Raw genomic sequence first — 18,646 nt, 5'->3', positions numbered from 1 at the left:
TATTATGACAGTTTTTACATTTAGCCACTATCTTTAATCCTTCCATCATATTATAATCGTCCTCTATTTTTTGATTTGGTGGGCGATAACAAACTCCCATAGTTAAATTTCCTTTTGGGCCTTCTATTTCAAAGCATTTCTAAAAGGGAATTTAATTCTCTGACCTCAGTCTTGCTGGACTGTATACCCTCTCTGACATACAGAGCCACACCACCTCCAACCCTTCCCTCCCTATCCTTCCGATATAACATATCCATGAATCACCGCATCCCACTGATTCTCCTCATTCCACCAAGTTTCTGAAAGTCCCACAATGTCTATGTTTTCCCCCAACACTAAACATTCCAACTCACCAATTTTACTTCAAACACTTCTAGCATTTGTATACAAACATCTATAATTTCCCAGGCAAGTTAGGCCTGCAACCTTCCTCCTGCTGCCTTGAGACTTTGGCAGACACTCCATACTGTTTGTCACCATCTCAGTGGACAACTCTGATCCATTACCCGGTAGAAAAGTAACAGCTAACCCTTCATCTCTTTGAGATGAGTCCTCCCGAATCAGAGACATTTCATCTCCTGTCGGCTTTCCCCCAAGATTTAGTTTAAAAACTGCTTTGTCACATTTTAATTTTAAAAGCCAGCAGCCTGGTTCCATCTGGGAACAAGTGGAGACTGTCTCTTTTGTACAGTTCCCGCTTGTTCCAGAAAGCATCCCAGTGCCTAACAAACTTAAACCCTTCCTCCCTACACCATCGTCTCATCCACACATTGAGACTTCTAATTTGTGCCTATCTCTCTGGCCCTGCACGTGGAACAAGTAGCATTTCTGAGAGTCCTGGCCTTGTCTCCTGCCTAGCAGCCTAAATTTTTCCTCCAGGACCTCACAACTGCATTTCCCCACATCGTTGGTGCCAACATGCACCACAACCACGGGCTCCTCCCCAGCACTGTCTATCAGCCTATTTACAACACGCATAATGTCCACTCCCTTCACACCAGGTCACCATACGGCAAGTCACCATACGGTCAGTACACGGTTTTGCCACCCAGCTGTCTACTTGCCTAAGGATCGAATCACCAACTACCAAGACCGCCCCCCCCTCTCCCTGCCCAGGGATGGTTCCTTGGCACAAAAGGATACCCGCTCACCAACTGAAGAAGAGGTCCCTACTGAGGGTGCATTCCCTTTATCCTCAGCATGGTGCCGTTTCCTCTTGACCCTCATGCTCCCTCCCAGCAAGAACCTGGGCTTGGAAGACTCTGCTCTGAAGCTCTGACTGTCACATCTCACTGGCTGCCACAATCGCCCAGTTAAGTGATGTTAGTCAGGTGGCATATAGTCAATCAGAGAGTGGTAGCCAATTTCTAGGAGGAATCTGAAGATCTCCTGGTATCACAACTGAACAGGAGAAAATAACTGTTTTAGAGGGTGGACTTTATGGCATAATAGTCAGCCAAGACCTCTCCCCTTCCCAAACTCTGGCTTCTGTAGACTCCACCACAAAATCTTCAGGAATTTCCCAGCCTGGAGCTGGCAACCCTAGTCAGGATTGGCCTTAATGAGTTCTTCCTCAAAGACCAAAACAGGCCTGGAAAGGACCTTCTCCCCCTGCCTTTTACTGCCAAAATAAAGTTTGGCTGGAGAGGGGAAAGCAAAAACCAGTGGCCAGTGGTCCAATCAAACACAGGACTCCATATTTTCTCTCTCTCTCCCTCCACCTCCCTCCCTCCCGCCATACCTAGAATAAAACATTATTGTTCTGCTGCCAAGGAACTTTTTTTTTGTCTATGCTTCTCTAGCTGTTTTGTTCCTCAGAGGAGGAGGGGAACCCTCAGCCAATTGAGGGAAGGTTTTACCTCCTCTGCAAAGCAATGCCAATTGAGAAAGGCTTTCTGTCACAGTTTCCCTGCTCCTCCTTACATCAGCCAATCAAAGGAAAGTTTTCTTTCTCTTCTCTGTGCCTCAATCCTCAGCCAATGGACCTTGACTGGAAGTTGACAGGCCAATGGTTCATGGAACCTGCAACCAATGGGACAGCCAGATTTGGCCACTACCACAGGGCTTTTATTATATAAAAGCATGCCATGGGTGCAGTGGCATGCCACGGCTGCAGTTTGAAATTAGGATTAAATTTTATATTATGTTTTGAAAAGACTGCTCTGTCTCTCAAGAATTTAATATTATATATACTGGTATATTTAGAGTGCAAGAAGAGACCTTGTTTCTTGCTCCCTTTGAAAGTAAAAAAAATCATGACACTCCAGATGAAACTGAAAAGTATACAATAGGAAAAGGATGATAATTTGGTCACATACTCTGAAAAGGGAACCAGTCTAACAATAACCGTTGTTAGAAAAGATGTCCTAGCAATAACTTTAGCTTTGTTAATTAACTTCAGTACAATTCTAAGCAGAGGTATACACTTCTAAGCCCATTGCAGTCAATAGGATTTGAAGGGTAGAGCTCTGCTATGTTGGTAACTCTTTGTGTCAATGTTCATTCTATCCAATTGAGATACATGTATGGAAATAGACTTTAAGCAGTTAATGTATATGTGCATCTGCTGGTGTATCCATAAATTTGAATTGCATTATACATCCAGTAGTGAATTAATTGTGATTGTTTTTTTTTTTTCCCTTTTGACTTAAATAGTGATAAATATCTCTGGCAGAGGTTACTTACTTTTGCATGGCAGTAGAGTTGGAATGGTGTTATTACCTACTGAATATCTTAGCTACTGCAATAACATTCTGTTTAGGCTCACAGGATTTCAATAAAATAGCCACATTTCCCTCTATCATATGGAACATAGCTCCAGTACAAATACTTTTTAAATCTCTTTGTCTTTCCTATTTCAAGGCCCACTTCTTCATACCTGTCCATGGTAGAAAGCTAGTTAAATCCAATATATCTGCAACGAGCCATTTTGACTGTGTTACTTAGTTTCTCATGCAAACTTGATAGTTCAGAAAGCACTATTTCAACATCTAAGTAGATTGTATTGTAGCCAAGAAAGAATAATTTTAAAAAGACAATGCCAATCTGTAACTTAAAGGTCCTAAGCAAAAAAAAAAAATTAAATGTGAATAATATATATAGAATTGTATGTCATCCCTCATTCCTTGTTTTTATTAATTGTCTGACAAAATGGATTTTCATTGAAACTCTGTGTGCAGATGGAGAGGCTCCACTCCAGATAACATTGGTACATGATCCTGGAAATTAAGAATGCTCACAGACCTTTGTGTGCTCTATTGGACTAGATGATGACTATTTCCTGGTGGAAAATACCTGGAGATTTGGGAAGCAGAGCCTGGGGAGGATAAGCTTTGGGATGGAGAGGGACCTCAGCGGGGTATAATAGCACAGACTCCGGACTCCAAAACAACCATTTTTCCAGGGGAACTAATCTCTATCATCTGCAGATCAATTGTAATTCTGGGAGATCTCCAGGCTTCACCTGGAAGTTGGGAATTTTAAAGTGACAGGAACAATGAAGCTGCCCCAGTTTCTAATATAAAATCTTTCTCTTAATGAGAGCAGCTATTGTCTCCCTCCATATTCTGAGCTGAGCTAACCTGGTTGTAAAAACTGTATCTTGATTTCTGAAATGTGCATATAGTGTACTTGAACAAATAATACTCCATTTTTATTATACCTTTTTTATGGAGGGGCAAGGCTTTCATCTGTGAGCCTGGATGGAACTCTCAAAGTCTCCCCCCCCCCCCCGGGTTTCCAGACTGAAGCACCTGAGCATTTTAGAGGCTAATGGAACTCTTGTTATCCTGAGCTGCTCTTGACCTAGAGTTCTAGCTGTCTTTCCATGATTTCATCTAATTTAATATCCATTGTTAGTAGTATGATCTTGTGGGTGATCTGGAGGAACTAATTTTCAATCATCCTGATATTTTTGAGACCAACTTAGTTTTATTCAGAACGTAAGCTTTCGTGTGCATGCACATTTTTTTAGTCGAAGAATGAGGTACAGTAAGCAAAGCCACATATAGCTGGTGGGGTTTGGAATGCCAAGTGGTACAAAGTTAAAAACCAATAGCAGAAGAGTAAAATTAACAAATTCAGAAAACCTTTGCTCTGGGTTGAATTAGCGTGGGAAACCATAAAACAGTAGCATGTCAGAAGGTGAGATTGCCTGTTAATTATTCAATTGCTAATAAACCTGGGTCAAAAAGGAGACATTACTTTCCCAGAAGTTTTTCCTGTCCAACTAATTTGCCTTTTAACATGTGACATAAATATATACATCATTCTAGTTTGCCATTAGGAAGAAATACATTAAAATATAGCATTTTTATGTGGTATAAGTACCCCTGTAATACATGGTTATTTTCCCCCTCATGATTAAGTGCTGAGACTGTTTTAACCATAATGATTGCATATTGTCCTCTTTGAATCTGCGATATGTACTGTTTGTGGACTGCATACTGTTTGCCTATTTGAACGTTCCTGGCTTTAGAGAGTGTACAAAAAGAAGCAATGGGTATTCTGATTTGTCCTTTTGCTTCTTATTCTCTCTCCAGACAGATACATGTGACAGCCTTGTATTTAAAGGATTTCCAACCTGCTGTTTTTCATTTGTTGCAGTCAGGAGCCATGCATGTGAACTAGACCTATATGGAATGCCAGGGGAATGCTCGCACATCTGTCTGCTCAGCAGCAGCTACAAAACCAGGACTTGTCGCTGCAGGATGGGATTTGTCTTGGGAAGTGATGGCAGGTCATGCAAAAGTATGTTGTTTAAAATCAAATGCTTTGCTAGCAGCTAATATGTCAGAGTGGAATCCTATGTTAATTAGCATTATCATCAACAGCACTAACTGACTTTGCTAGTCACTGAAAAATGTCCTTGGCAATATGTTCCTGCCAGTTTGCTCACACGTCATTTTTTTTTTTTCCCGGCTGGCACCCCTTCGCAGTAGAGGTGAGCAGATTAGACTTGGGGCAGCATCGTGATAAACAACAGCAACCTCCTATTTTGAATCTCCAGCTACATCTTGTTCTCCTTGTCTCCTACAATGTGCTGCAGTATTGGTCTTTGTCGTAATCTTACGAAATCCTTCCTGAGCTGCATTAAGGGCTTCCCGTCATCATTAATTTAAAACCTTAAAATTTCCCAGGGCTTTTTGATTTTTGTTGCCTTTTTAAAGTAAACTGAATTTGAACTGTGCACATTATAGAAGGCTTTCAAAATAACTGGGAGTCACTGACATCATGTTAATTTGTAGCTAACACCACTAACTATAGTAGAGTCTGTATTTCCAACATGTGCTCTTCTTTTAAATTACCCACCCAAAATTGGGTAATTTAAAAGAAGCATTTTCTGGCTCTGGCCAGTGGCAGTAATACACTTAAAGGTAAAGCAGTGTAGTCATTTTCTGGTCTTGGCTACAATGAAAACATAACCATAACCACAGAGAATAAAAGCTAGTGTGTCATAGGTAGCTAGAGGGAACTATAGTATACTTACAAAATAAATTTGTGCTATTTTATGATAGGATGAGGATTTGCTGGACATGTTGTTTTTCAGAGGCATTTAACCTGAAGTCTGGTTGCTGGCTTGAATTTTCCTGCAGTGTTGCTGTTTTTTTTTTTTTTTTTTAAATCTGCACAGCCTGTCAGAACCCCAAGGACCCTTCAGAAGCCCTGCCAGGCAAAAGCCCCATCAGCTTCTGCCCCCTTTCTAAAAACACTTGGTGGACACCAGGACAGGTGCCAGGCACCATGGTACCCATAGGTACCATGCTGGAGATCCCTGAACTAACTAGTGTTCATGATGTTAGTACATATATTTTAAAAACAGCCAGGAAGGTATGCATAAAGGGAATTGAAATATGAGCTCACATGGGAATAAATTTTAACCTTTAAAGTACCACTGGACTTCTGCTTTATTTTGCTACAATAGGCTAACATGGCTATCCCTCTGAATAACAGTGGCCTGGTATGCCTTTTTAAAGGCATTAGATAACAAAACTAACAAAGATTTTACAAACAAACAAAATACCTGATATCTGTATGATCTTCTTCGTGGTCTCTGTGCCTCACACTCATGGGATAGTGCGCCTGCGCCGATCCCCGAATCGGTATCTGAAAAGCCCGGGATTTTTTCGCGCTTGGCGCCACTGAGCATGCGCACGCGACCCACTGCGCATGCCCACCGGCGCCAGCGCGGGGATCCCGCCAGTTCCTTTCTGACCGCTGCACTAGAGAGGTTCCCTTTCTGCTTCTCCGGTCGGTGAGAGTACTTTTTTCTCTCGTTCTAGCCCGTTTGCCTTTGTAAATAGTTAGTTAGTTAGTTATTAGTATTAGTTAGCGATAGTTAGTTAAAAAAAAAGCGTTTTTTGTTGTCCGGCGGACTGCCCCTTGGGGTATTCCGCTTTCGCTTTCCCCCGCCTTTCTCTCAGGCGTTTCTGAGCAGAAAGATTTTTTTTTTTTTCGTGCGACTGCTTATGGAAAGTCGCTGGGGTTTTTTCAAGCGCTGCCGTGCTTGTGGGAAGAAGATTGCCCCTCCGGACGGCCATTCTCTGTGCCTGTTGTGCTTGGGGGAGTCGCACAGAGTAGAGTCGTGCCCGCATTGCCTTCGGTTCTCGAAACAGACCAGGAAGAACCGTGCGGCTCGATTATCGGCGGCGTTAACCGAATCGGCGCTTCGACCTCATCGACCGATGGAGGTATCGTCACCAAAATCGACTGACACCCCGGCACAGGAGCTCGCATCGGCTGATGCCGCTCCAATCCTGACTTTAGAACTGCCGGAAGAGCGTGGCTCCACAAAACGTTCCCGCGAGGGCTCGGTGGATACGCCCGCTAAGAAACGCCGTGAGGACTCAGGGACCCGAGTTCTGAAAAAGGCGAAATCGAAGGAGAAGCGTAAGCGACCCTGCACTCCTTCCCCGTCGGGTGGCGCATCGACATCGGCAAATCCGCCGAAAATGATTCGGGTTTCTCCGCGCCGGAGCCCAGCAGCCCAACAACGCCTGTCGGCATCGGAGCAGGAGCCGGAGATTGATCTCACCCAATGGTCTTCGTCTTCGGGCTTACGTCGACGGTCGATCAGCGAATCGACGTCGGAGGTGGACGCTTCGGCACCGGTCATAGACCCGCCATTCAAGCCCCGACCCAGGCGAGACCCATCCTACACCCCGCAACGCTTCCCGATACCACCATGGGAGCAGCGTCGGTGGCAGCCTCCCTATTCCCGGTATGAATCCTACCGTTGGTATCCGGAGGACTACCAAGACTGGGAGCAAGCTTCGGAGTTTTCTTCGGTGTCGAGGGTCTCGCATCGTTCCCGGAAGGCGTCGGCGTCGGTTCCCCCGGATCGACAGCTAGTTCCGGTCGAAGCCCCTCGTAGACTACCACCGGTTCAACTTCCACCGTGAGAGTCGACCCCGATGCTCTCGGAGCATTCCACCCAGCATGACTCTTCGTCATCGGAGTCGGACAGTGAAGCTCAGGACTTGGAACCCTCACCAGTCTCCCAGACGGCGGAGGATCTTCCGATTTCGCCGTCGGAGGATCTGAAGTCCTATGGGGACCTTGTGAGACATATTGCTGCCACCCTCAGACTGCCTGTGACCCAGCCGGAACCCGTAGTGGACGACAACGTGTTCGATATAATGCAGAGGAACACGTCCACTGCGGTGGCCCTCTCGGTTACCAAGGTGATTCTTCAGGCCGTCAAAGAACCTTGGAAAAAGCCTTCTTCGACACCGGTCTCCTCTAAACGCCTGAACCACATGTACAGGGTCCAGGAGGCAGGTGCTGAATTCTTGTTCACCCACCCACGTCCGAACTCAGTGGTGGTCTCCTCCTCCTCGAAGGCAAGGAAGGTTCACTCCTCCCCACCGGACAAGGAGGGCAGGAAGATCGATGGGATGGGCCGCAAGGTCTATTCAGCGGGGGCACTCGGCATCAAGGTATCTAACTATGCTGCCTGCATGGCTAGATACCAGTATGCCGTGTGGGAACAGCTTTCCCCCTTCCTCTCTTCTTTAAGTGAGGACAAGAAGACAGCTGCAATGAAATTGCAAAAAGAAGGTCTCGCTGTGGCCAGACAGCAGCTGGCTGCAGCGAAACATATGGTGGAAGCTTCAGCCAAAGCCATTACATCTGCGGTTTGCATCCGGCGGCACTCTTGGCTCAGGTCGACGGCACTGCACCAAGACACTAAGACCTTCATTGAAGACCTGCCGTTTGAAGGTGACGGGCTTTTCAGCACCACAACTGACATGGCGCTGCAAGAGTTCAATAAGAGTGTCAAGACATCCAGAAACTTTGGCGTCCAATCTTCTTCCAAGGCTTCTAAATCCAAGCAGTGGCCCAAACCCTGGGCCAAGAAGCCTTACCAGAAGTTTTCCCCTGAGCAGTGGCGTCCTCGCTCTGCACAAGGGGAACGCCCCCCCTACCCCGGTAACGGTAGGAACCGCTACGGGGCCCAACCCTCCAACAAGTCCAAGGGGGCTCGCCCCCAGAAGCAGGGGGTTTGACTTCCTGCAAGCACGCGTCATTGTTCCCACTGTTGGCTCTTCCATCCGCCTACGCCCTTTCCTGCCTGCCTGGGAGTTGATCTCCACAGACAGGTGGGCTCTGTCCATCGTAAAAGAGGGCTACAAAATAGAGTTTGTTCAGACCCCGGGTCAGTCCGTGGTAGTCACCACTCCCCCTTCCCCACCTCTGCTGGCGGAGGTGAACAACCTCCTACAGAAACAAGCCATAGAGGTAGTTCCACCGGAGGCCAGGACAGAAGGCTTTTACTCCCGCTACTTTCTGGTCCCCAAACGGGATGGGGGTCTGAGGCCTATCATGGACCTTCGGAGTCTGAACAAATTTATTCTGTACCAGAAATTCAGAATGGCCACTCTGCAAACAATCCTACCCTTCATCAATCAGGGAGACTGGATGGCGACCCTGGACCTCAAGGATGCCTACTTTCATGTCAACATTCATCCTGCGTTCAGGCGTTTCCTAAAGTTTGCAGTGGGTGCTCGGCACTTCCAGTTCAGGGCTCTACCGTTTGGACTGTCTACTGCTCCTCGGGTGTTCACGAAGCTGATGAGTGTGGTGGCCGCCCACCTTCGTCTTCAGGGAGTCGTTGTTTTCCCATACATCGACGACTGGCTTCTTGTGGCGAAGTCAAGGGACAGTCTGACAACACACATTGCCATCACTCTGCGTCTTCTCGACACCCTGGGGTTGCAGGTCAATCTGGAGAAATCCCATCTTACTCCCTCAAGGACGGTCCAATTCATAGGGGCTCTGCTGGACACACAACAACACCGAGCGTTTCTTCCTTCGCAGAGAGCGAAGGATGTCATCGGTCTGGTACAGCTTCTTCAAAGGCGGCAGTGGGGCACGGCCCAACAACTTCAGCGGATGCTGGGGTTGATGGCTGCGATGACAAGCGTGCTATGTTTCGCAAGACTGCACATGAGAGGTCTTCAGCTGTGGTTCTTGCGCCACTTCCGCCCTCTCAAAGACTCTCCTCGAAAGAGGTTCACCATCCCACCTGGGACTCTCCAATCTCTGCTATGGTGGGGATCAGAGAGCAACATCTGTCAAGGGGCTCCATTCCATCTCCCAACCCCAACCGTGACTATTGCTACCGATGCGTCCCTATGGGGGTGGGGAGCGCACCTGGAAGACTTATGTGTGGGGGGCCGATGGTCACCGGAACTCAGTCGGTGCCATATAAACTATCTAGAACTGCTGGCGGTTCATTTTGCTCTTCGTTCCTTCTGTCCACTATTGGCAGGGAGGACTGTGGCTTTGCTTACGGACAACACCACTGCCCTATGCTATATAAACAGACAGGGGGGGACAGTGTCTCGCAGGCTATGCTCGCTGGCGATGGATCTATGGACGGAGTGCCTCCAGTGGGACATTTTTGTGAAGGCGACACACCTGCCAGGGGTCCTCAACATACAGGCGGACTCTCTCAGCAGGGGTGGAGCCTCTCCACACGAATGGGAACTGCAATGGCGGTTCCTGGAGCCGGTGTTCCAGCTTTGGGGGTACCCGCAGCTAGATGTTTTCGCCACGGCAGAGAACAAGAAGTGCCCCTTGTTCTGTGCCAGGGGAGGTGCGGATCCAGCCTCGTTGGGAGACGGACTCCTCCTTCAATGGGGGGGCTGGTTCCTTTACATGTTCCCACCCCTGCCTCTGTTGACAAGGGTAGTCCACAAGCTAGTGCAGGAGAAGCCACGTTGTATCCTGGTCACTCCTTGGTGGCCCCGTCAGGGCTGGTTCTCGATCCTGCTCCAGCAGTCGAAGGGGATCTTTTACCAGTTCCCGGCAGAACCGGACCTGTTGTCGGCCCAGGGCGGTCACGTACTCCATCACAACGTGCCACACCTGAAGCTGACAGCGTGGCTCATCGACCACTGAGTTTTTCCACCAGGGTCCAGCAGGTCCTCCAAAGCAGTAGGAAGCCTTTCACCCGGGCCTCCTATGAGAGGAAGTGGAGGAAGTTTAGTGACTTTGTGGCTGACTCCCTTATGCCGCCTGACTCTGTTGGGCTTTTGGCTATTTTTGAGTTTCTTTTGGCTTTGGTGGATGAGGGGCTGGTCTTCTCTTCCATTAAGGTTTATTTGGCAGCTATCTCTGCTTTCCATGACTCAGTAGAGGGTTACTCTGTTTTTGCTCACCCTCACTCCAAAAGGTTTATGAAGGGTCTGTTTCGTCTTCACCCCCTTTCTAGATCCCCTCCACAGTTGTGGGACTTGACTCTGGTTCTGGACAAGTTGACTCGTCGTCCTTTTGAACCCATGGCAACGTGTTCCCTGCAACTTTTGTCGTGGAAGACTGCATTTTTAGTTGCCATCACTTCAGCACGTCGTGCGGGGGAGCTCACGGCGATGCGCTGTGACTACCCCTATCTCGCCTTCAGGGAGGCTGGGGTCTCTTTAGCTCCAGACATTACCTTTCTCCTGAAGGTGGTCTCTCAATTCCACCTCAACCTAGAAGTTTGGTTACCCACGTTTTACCCTAGCCCTTCCTCGGATGAGGAACGCAGGCTGCATGCGTTAGACGTTAAGCGTGCCCTCCTGTTTTATTTAAACCATTCACGGGGTTTTCGTAAAGACAACCAGCTTTTTGTCTCCTACTCTGCCCCCAAGTTAGGGTCCAAAATTTCATCTCAAAGACTTTCCAAGTGGCTTACTGAGACAATTAAACTTTGTTATTTGTTGGCGAAGAAGCCTTTACCTGGACCTGTTCGTGGACACTCCACAAGGGCGATGGCCACGTCGGTGGCATTCCTGAAGGGTGTGTCCCTTTCCGATGTCTGCAAGGCGGCTACCTGGTCTTCTCCGCATGCCTTCATGAAGCACTACGCGCTGGACGTGCATGCTCAGCAGAGGACTCGGTTGGGAGCTGCGGTGCTGCAAGCTGTTTCTTCAGGTTGACCGTCTTCCCGCCTCCAGGTATGCTTTGCTTGCTAATCTCCCATGAGTGTGAGGCACAGAGACCATGAAGAAGATAGACAACTGTAGATCTTCGAGTGGTCATCTGTGCATTCACACTACCCGCCCTCCTTCCCCACTGCTGACGGTCTCCCTCCAGTAAGGGGCTTCCAGCGGTCAGGAAGGAACTGGCGGGATCCCCGCGCTGGCGCTGGTGGGCATGCGCAGTGGGTCGCGTGCGCATGCTCAGTGGCGCCGAGCGCGAAAAAATCCCGGGCTTTTCAGATACCAATTCGGGGATCGGCGCAGGCGCACTATCCCATGAGTGTGAATGCACAGATGACCACTCGAAGATCTACAGTTACAGGTAAGCAACCTGTCTTTATACATTCATGTTGACAGAATAAATCAGTTCTAGTAAATGAAATACTTTGCCTTCTATTGTTGTGCATTAGACTCTAGCTTCAAAAGACTCTGACACAGTCTAGGCAATCTGCTAATGTTTACAGTATTGCTAAAGTTAATAGATGCCACATACTTCCTACAGCAGCCAGTTGATCTTAATGAACTGTAAAATGCCTGCTAGATTATATATGCCCATTTTATTCTGCCTGTAACATTATCCTATGAACGACAGAGTTTTTGCAGTATGTATTGCTACCAAGAAGGCAGTGATTAATTAGATATAGCTCAGTCTCAGAAGTAATTTGTGTTTTAATTAAGATAATGTAATTAACCAATCATCTTACATTTAGATACATTTAGAATATTTGAGAGTTTAATTTCAAGGTACTTAATTAACCCCCCCTACCAATTATGACATTTAATTTAAAATGACAGTATGACTATATTTATTGTGAAGAAATTAGGCAGTATTGGTGGTTTATCTTTGTAATCTTTATTCTGCAGGACCAAAGAATGAGTTGTTTCTGTTTTATGGAAAGGGACGCCCAGGAATCATCCGGGGAATGGATCTGAATAGCAAAGTAGCTGATGAATATATGATCCCCATAGAAAACCTTGTCAATCCTCGAGCTTTGGACTTTCATGCTGAGAGCAGTTACATATATTTTGCTGACACTACCAGCTTCCTGATTGGGCGTCAGAAAATTGATGGCACAGAGCGTGAAACAATCTTAAAAGATGGTGAGTAGAAATCAGAAAGATTTTGCTTGCGGGGAGAAAGTTAACCAATCAATATATATATTTTTTTAAATCACATTGCCTAAATTTTCTAGGAATATGACATTTACAGAATTGGTCCTCTAGTTTAAAATTATTTCTATTTCATACTATCATAATACATAACTATGCATTTTTTTCATATACTTAAAAAAAAGATATAAATGTTGTTCTAAAGTGTGCTTGGTAGAGGTACCAAAACATGGTTGCAAAGTACACTTTGTCATTAATATATGGATCTTTCTTTTACACATGGTTGCATTGTCCATGTCCAGACACCCCTCCCAAGCCCTTTTCTCTACAAATCAAAGGCAACAAGTGGTATCAAACTTACAAAGGAACATATTTCCGAGATATTGTACACAACAAAGGCATTTTGCAAACAATCATCTCACTACCTTCACTCATCAGCAAATTATATCTAGAAATACATTTCAAAGAAAACAAAAACTTTACTACTCAAACCACATTGGAACTAAATCTTTTCTGGCAGATAGCATTTTGCTGTACTTCATCTGAATTGACTAATAGTACAGTACAGAAGTTGTTGGTTTTTGTTGTTGTTGCTATTTTGTAACTTGATGTTTTTATTTAATGGAAATTTAATTGTATGTGTTACACCGTAATGGAATTTTCTTCAGTTGCTATTGTAAGACCTTTTTAATAATAGGGAAGAGACTATACACATTTCGTAAATACAATGAAAACATACATTTATGTAAAACATGAATATTGTTGATACATAATAGGTGTACTGATTTCTCATTTAAGTTGTAGATTTGGTGCAACCCCTCTCCTCATATCTTATGATAATGATGTTCTGACTTTTCCCTTTCAATAAGTATTCTATACAAAGGTTTCGAAAGCAAACTTTTATACTCTCAATAGCTAAAAATAGAAGTTAGGCATAAAGGGCGAAAGTCACAGCAATACATTAAAATAATTTATGTAAACTATCAGTTGTTTGTATGTATGTATGCATGTATGTTTGTATGTAAAACCTCAGCTGTTTCTAACTGTTTGGTCCAGGCTTGTAGCTGCACTGGAGCCTCTCAGGGCCCAGCCCCTTGACTTATTACCAAGGCCCTCGACTTCCCATCCAGGCAGCATCCCGCTGTTCTCTGGGCCATCCAGAGGATTCCTTGCAGCTCTTCCCAAGCGTGGCTTGCTCGAAAGAGATGGAGGAGAGGTGCAAGCAAGCCTAGTGGCATCCTCACCCTCCATCATATCCAGCACTTCCAGAGGCGGGGCAATGTCCCTGCAAACAGCAGCCCTACCAGCTGCCCACCCAGGAGCTTGCAGTTTCCAGCCAGAGTGGTGGCAGAGGCCAGCTCAATGGTACTTGGGTTCCAGGGCATGTCAGCACTTACCTGACCCTTCACTCTGTTGTTGAGCACAGAGGCAGCTGGAGCTGGCACACCTTTCCTTTCAGCCCCCTTTCCTGGCAGCAGAGTGGGTTTAGTATGTTTTTAAACATACTGAAGGAGGTTTACTACCTCCTTTTTTCTCTTTCTTTCCATGTTTCTACTCCTCCCTCCTTCACACAAACTTTCCCATTGTTCTTGCACTGTTCCCCTCTCACTCTAGTCCATGCATGGTGAATTTATGAGTTAGCCAGCTGTGTTTCCCAGTCATCGCCTACCTGCTACCCTGTCACTCTTTTGTTGAACCAAACCAAAACTTCTGCCAGCCAGGCTGAGAGTTCACGTTGAAATTTTATCTCAGACCATATGACTTTAAGCCATAATTTACCCCAGAGGCTTGTGGAAGACAGGGGACAGAGAAACTGCATCATGCCTACCACACCCAAATGGAGATGGACTGTAGGTGAATCAGCACCATTGTGGAACGTTCTGTCTATATTGTGTGGCCAATGGTACAAAAATTACAATAGTACAAAAAAAGCATTTTTTACCTTGAGATGTAAAGCTGTTGGAATACAATATGCCAAAGTTACAGGAGAGAAGGTTTGGCTGGCTGGGATGAAAAAGGACAATTTAGTAACCTGTGAGCAAGAGGTCTGGTCCACTAGTACAAGCATCACTACTTCTATGTAGTCATCTACAACAAGGGTCCCCAACCCCCGGGCCATGGACCAGCACCGGTCCATAGCCTGTTAGCAACTGAGCCGTGAGTTTTATCATTATTTCATTATATATTACAATGTAGTAGTAGTAGTAATAATAATAATAATAAGATGACGACAACATTGGATTTATATCCTGCCCTCCACTCCGAATTTCAGAGTCTCAGAGTGGCTCACAATCTCCCTTACCTTCCTCCCCCCACAACAGACACCCTGTGAGGTGGGTGGGGCTGAGAGAGCTCTTCCAGAGGCTGCCCTTTCAAGGACAACTCTGCAAGAGCTATGGCTGACCCGAGGCCATTCCAGCAACTGCAAGTGGAAGAGTGGGGAATCAAACTCGGTTCTCCCAGGTAAGAGTCCGCACACTTAACCACCACACCAAACTAATAGAAATAAAGCGCACAGTTGTATCATCCCGAAACCATCGACTCCCCCCTCCCCCGGTCCATGGAAAAATTGTCTTCCATAAAACCAGTCCCTGGTGCCAAAAAGGTTGGGAACTGCTGATCTACAATTCCTGTAAAGCCAATGTTTGGAAAAAATAAGCAGGATTACAGCTACAGACACCACTATTTATTTCCATATATTGATTTACCTTGTGCAAAGAGGTTGCTCATAAGTACATAAGAGAAGCCATGTTGGATCTGGCCAATGGCCCATCCAGTTCAACACTCAGTCCAAGTGTCGTCAGGTATGGTTTTGTATGTTTTTATGTGCTTCTGTGCAAGATATAACTGAAGCATGCATGTTGGGAGAGGGAATCAGTTATCTGTCTTATTGAGCATTGATTATTGTAAACAAACCTCAATAGATAAAGAAATTTCAGTTACTAAGTTTTCTTTATGAGCAGAAAGGAGATTGTAAGAGCCTCAATACATTCTGTACAAATGAAGTGGTAGAATTCTAGATGATAGAGAATGAATTCCATTTTTGAATGGTCTCTCACATTAAAACAACAGCCAACCCCCCCCCCCCTATTGTTACCCAAGGGAAAGGAAGAGGGCCTATCTGAGTAAGTGTCCCCATGGTGAGAGGCAGAGTGGCAGACTCTAATCTGATTTGATTCCTCACTCCTCTACATGAAACCTGCTGAATGACTTTGGACCAGTCACAATTCTCTTAGAACTCTCTCAGCCTTACCTACTTCACAAGTTTGCCTGTTGTGGGGAGATGAAGGGTAGGCAATTGTAACCTGCTTTGAGACTCCTTAGGTTACAGAAAAGCGGAATATGAAAACCAATTCTTCTTCATGCACAGGTTTTGATTTTGGCTCCAGAGATTTTTTTTCTACAAAGCAAGGGAGAAAGATGGTATAGAGGCAAGATAGGGGAAAGGAAGCGTAACAGGAGGGATTTGTGCTCTGCCTGTACTGAGGAGCATGTATGGTTTCATGTTGATTGATAAAGAAGGTCCAAAGTTATTGTCCTGAAAACACTAGCCATTCATTTCCATCTGGCTGTCAAGAGATCCCAAAGAGCCACAGGATGAATTCTTAAGTGCCACATCTGGCATTTTCCAGTGGGAATCTAGCTATCTCATAATGAGATCCACTTGATTTCTCATAGCCCTCATCAGGGTTCACTGGCTTGATACCTATGATCTAACTCCATAGGGTCCTGCAATTGAGAATCATAGCTCCTGGCAGTGAGAGGGTCATGGGGTATTATTACAAAAAGGGATGATTTCAGCATAACTATGCCCCTCTTTGTGCTAGTTCTTTACATTCAGTGAGCTTTTTATATGACATCATTTGAAGACAGGAAGCGAAAAGAGATAAAAAAAAAACCCTGATAATGAAAGTGGATTACTTTCACTTGCCTTTCCATCTTGTTGGGTGCTCTGTGTGCACTGATGAGGCACACCTAGGTTTTCCTGATGAGACAAATAGTGCCCTCGAGGGCTGCTTGAGGTCAGGAAAACAGTACCGGGGGGGGGGGGGGAGGGTTAATCTCCATCTCCTGGTGCTGAATCCAAATCAGACTCAGATGTCTACCTGGGATTAATTTCTCTGCACAGATATCATAATGCAAATTTCATCACAAGGACCCAGAGGAAATGTAGAGTGTGGTTAAGTCTTCACTAGCGTGAAAACATGTCTTTAAAATAAATTCATTCTAGATTAAATCAACATTTTCTTCATTAGCTATGAAAACGGAATAATTCTTCTTAACAGTGAATTCTGTAAAATTATTTTAATCCCCCATAATAATCAAATATTACCAAAAGATGGAACAGCCGAAGCATCATGGTTCATAATTAACAGGGCAACATTTCTGGCATCTTTTAAGGTCAAATAAGAGCCCCTGATCCCTCTACAACACAGCTGGCTGCCAGGACTTGGCAGTGTTCCATCTAGTTCCCTAATTCTGAAATGCTGCTACAGAACATTTGCCAATGTATTTGCATTATTTTAAAATAATAATAATAATAATATATGACCTTTAGCCATATCACATCAACTGTTATTCTTGGCAGATCGTCTAATATAGAAAGGGATTAATGGCATCAGTACTTTGTGATGGAGGGAATCGTCAGCCCGTTACTGTACCTGCTCAGATTATTCTAGATAATCATCTTTGTATTCTAGATGAACGTATTTGTGAATATAGCCCCTTTCTACAATTGGAACTCAGATCCACTCCAAAATTGTCCTCCATAAATAAGCAACCTTACTCCCACACACCTCACTTCTTACTTAGGAAACTGTCAGAATTTGTAACTTTCTCTGCCTGTTGCTAGCCAAACCGACTCCATATTGTAACCTAACTCTAACCCAGAATATATAGCCTAAGCAATTAACACCAGTGCCTTGCAAATATTCCAAATACTCTGTGCTCACTGAAGGGCGACAGATAGGCTCTGTTCAACATCCACAGGTGCCCTTTGAAGCCGGGCCGTTTGGCCTTCGAGATGGGAGAGCATCCTCCCTCCTGATAACAGACCTTGGGAAAGGAGACACTTGTCTGTAACCCGTGTGAATAATCGTTTTATTATACTTTTGCTGAAGGCATAAAATGTAACCAAATGCCGGGCCCGGCATTACTGTTATCTCGTAGCTCTAGCACTGTAGTTCTCTAATAAAGATTCTATACTTTGCAACAAGTCTTGGAATCGTCTGAAGTTCGTTCCAGTTCTGACAGAAACACACCTCACTTCTTACTTAGGAAACTGCCGTTTTTGGTTTTTAAGACTGAACAAAGGGTGAAAATCATCAAAATCCCCTACACAACACTAGCAAAGACATTTGGGATCATGGAAGTGTAACTGAAATTTGGAAAGGATATCTGAAGCCTGAAAGAAGTAATTTTTTATTAAAAGTACAAATTTCTGAGCAGATGAATTAGAAAGTATTTAGCAGTCAAATAATACCAAGTGTAAATACTCAAGCACCATTGAAAAACCTATTCTTTCAAGCACCTGCATTGTAAGTTGGTTACCACTTAGGCAGAGAAAGACAGAGAGAACTCCCGTTCCCCACAAAAAAAGAGATCTATAGTTATTGATGTTGAAAGTCTAGTTTGCCACATCTGTGTTGGAGGAGGATCCAACACAATTAGATAGTCCAAGTGACAGGTCAGCAAGTATCTGAAAAGGTAAGAAGCAACGACATGCATCACATGCCAATGGAGCTTTGCTGCTGCTCAAATTTGGGTTGACCAGCCCCAACCCAGCCCAAAGTGCATTTTGGGAAAAGATTTTACACCTAGTTGATATGTTGGGGCATGAACAAAAAGGGGTGACGGTTCATGGTCCAGGGAATAATTCCAGATAAGGTAAAAGAGGGAAGAGTTCCCAATAGTGAAAAGGTATATGGCTGGTGAGCCAGCTATGGTCGTCCAAGGGCAAGAAAGATAAAGCCACTGTGGTGTACATCTTTGTAATGTCTAGATTAGATTACTGCAATGCACTCTGCATGGAGCTGCCCTTGAAAAATATGTAGAAGCTACTGTTGGTACAG

General features: G+C 45.1%; 1 protein-coding gene across 1 annotated transcript in view; it reads left to right on the top strand.

Annotated features, from left to right (window-relative positions):
• Nucleotides 1-18,646, top strand: part of LRP1B (LDL receptor related protein 1B) — a 1,229,602-nt gene that overhangs the window by 632,658 nt on the left and 578,298 nt on the right. The window contains exons 10-11 of the mRNA XM_060257450.1: nt 4,606-4,749; nt 12,330-12,566. Coding sequence (XP_060113433.1) covers nt 4,606-4,749; nt 12,330-12,566 — 381 coding nt within the window. The remainder of the gene's footprint in view (nt 1-4,605; nt 4,750-12,329; nt 12,567-18,646) is intronic.

Source organism: Heteronotia binoei, chromosome 16 (assembly GCF_032191835.1).
Source record: "Heteronotia binoei isolate CCM8104 ecotype False Entrance Well chromosome 16, APGP_CSIRO_Hbin_v1, whole genome shotgun sequence".
NCBI classification, from domain to species: Eukaryota; Metazoa; Chordata; class Lepidosauria; order Squamata; family Gekkonidae; genus Heteronotia; species Heteronotia binoei.
This window is presented reverse-complemented; position numbering and strand designations above follow the sequence as displayed.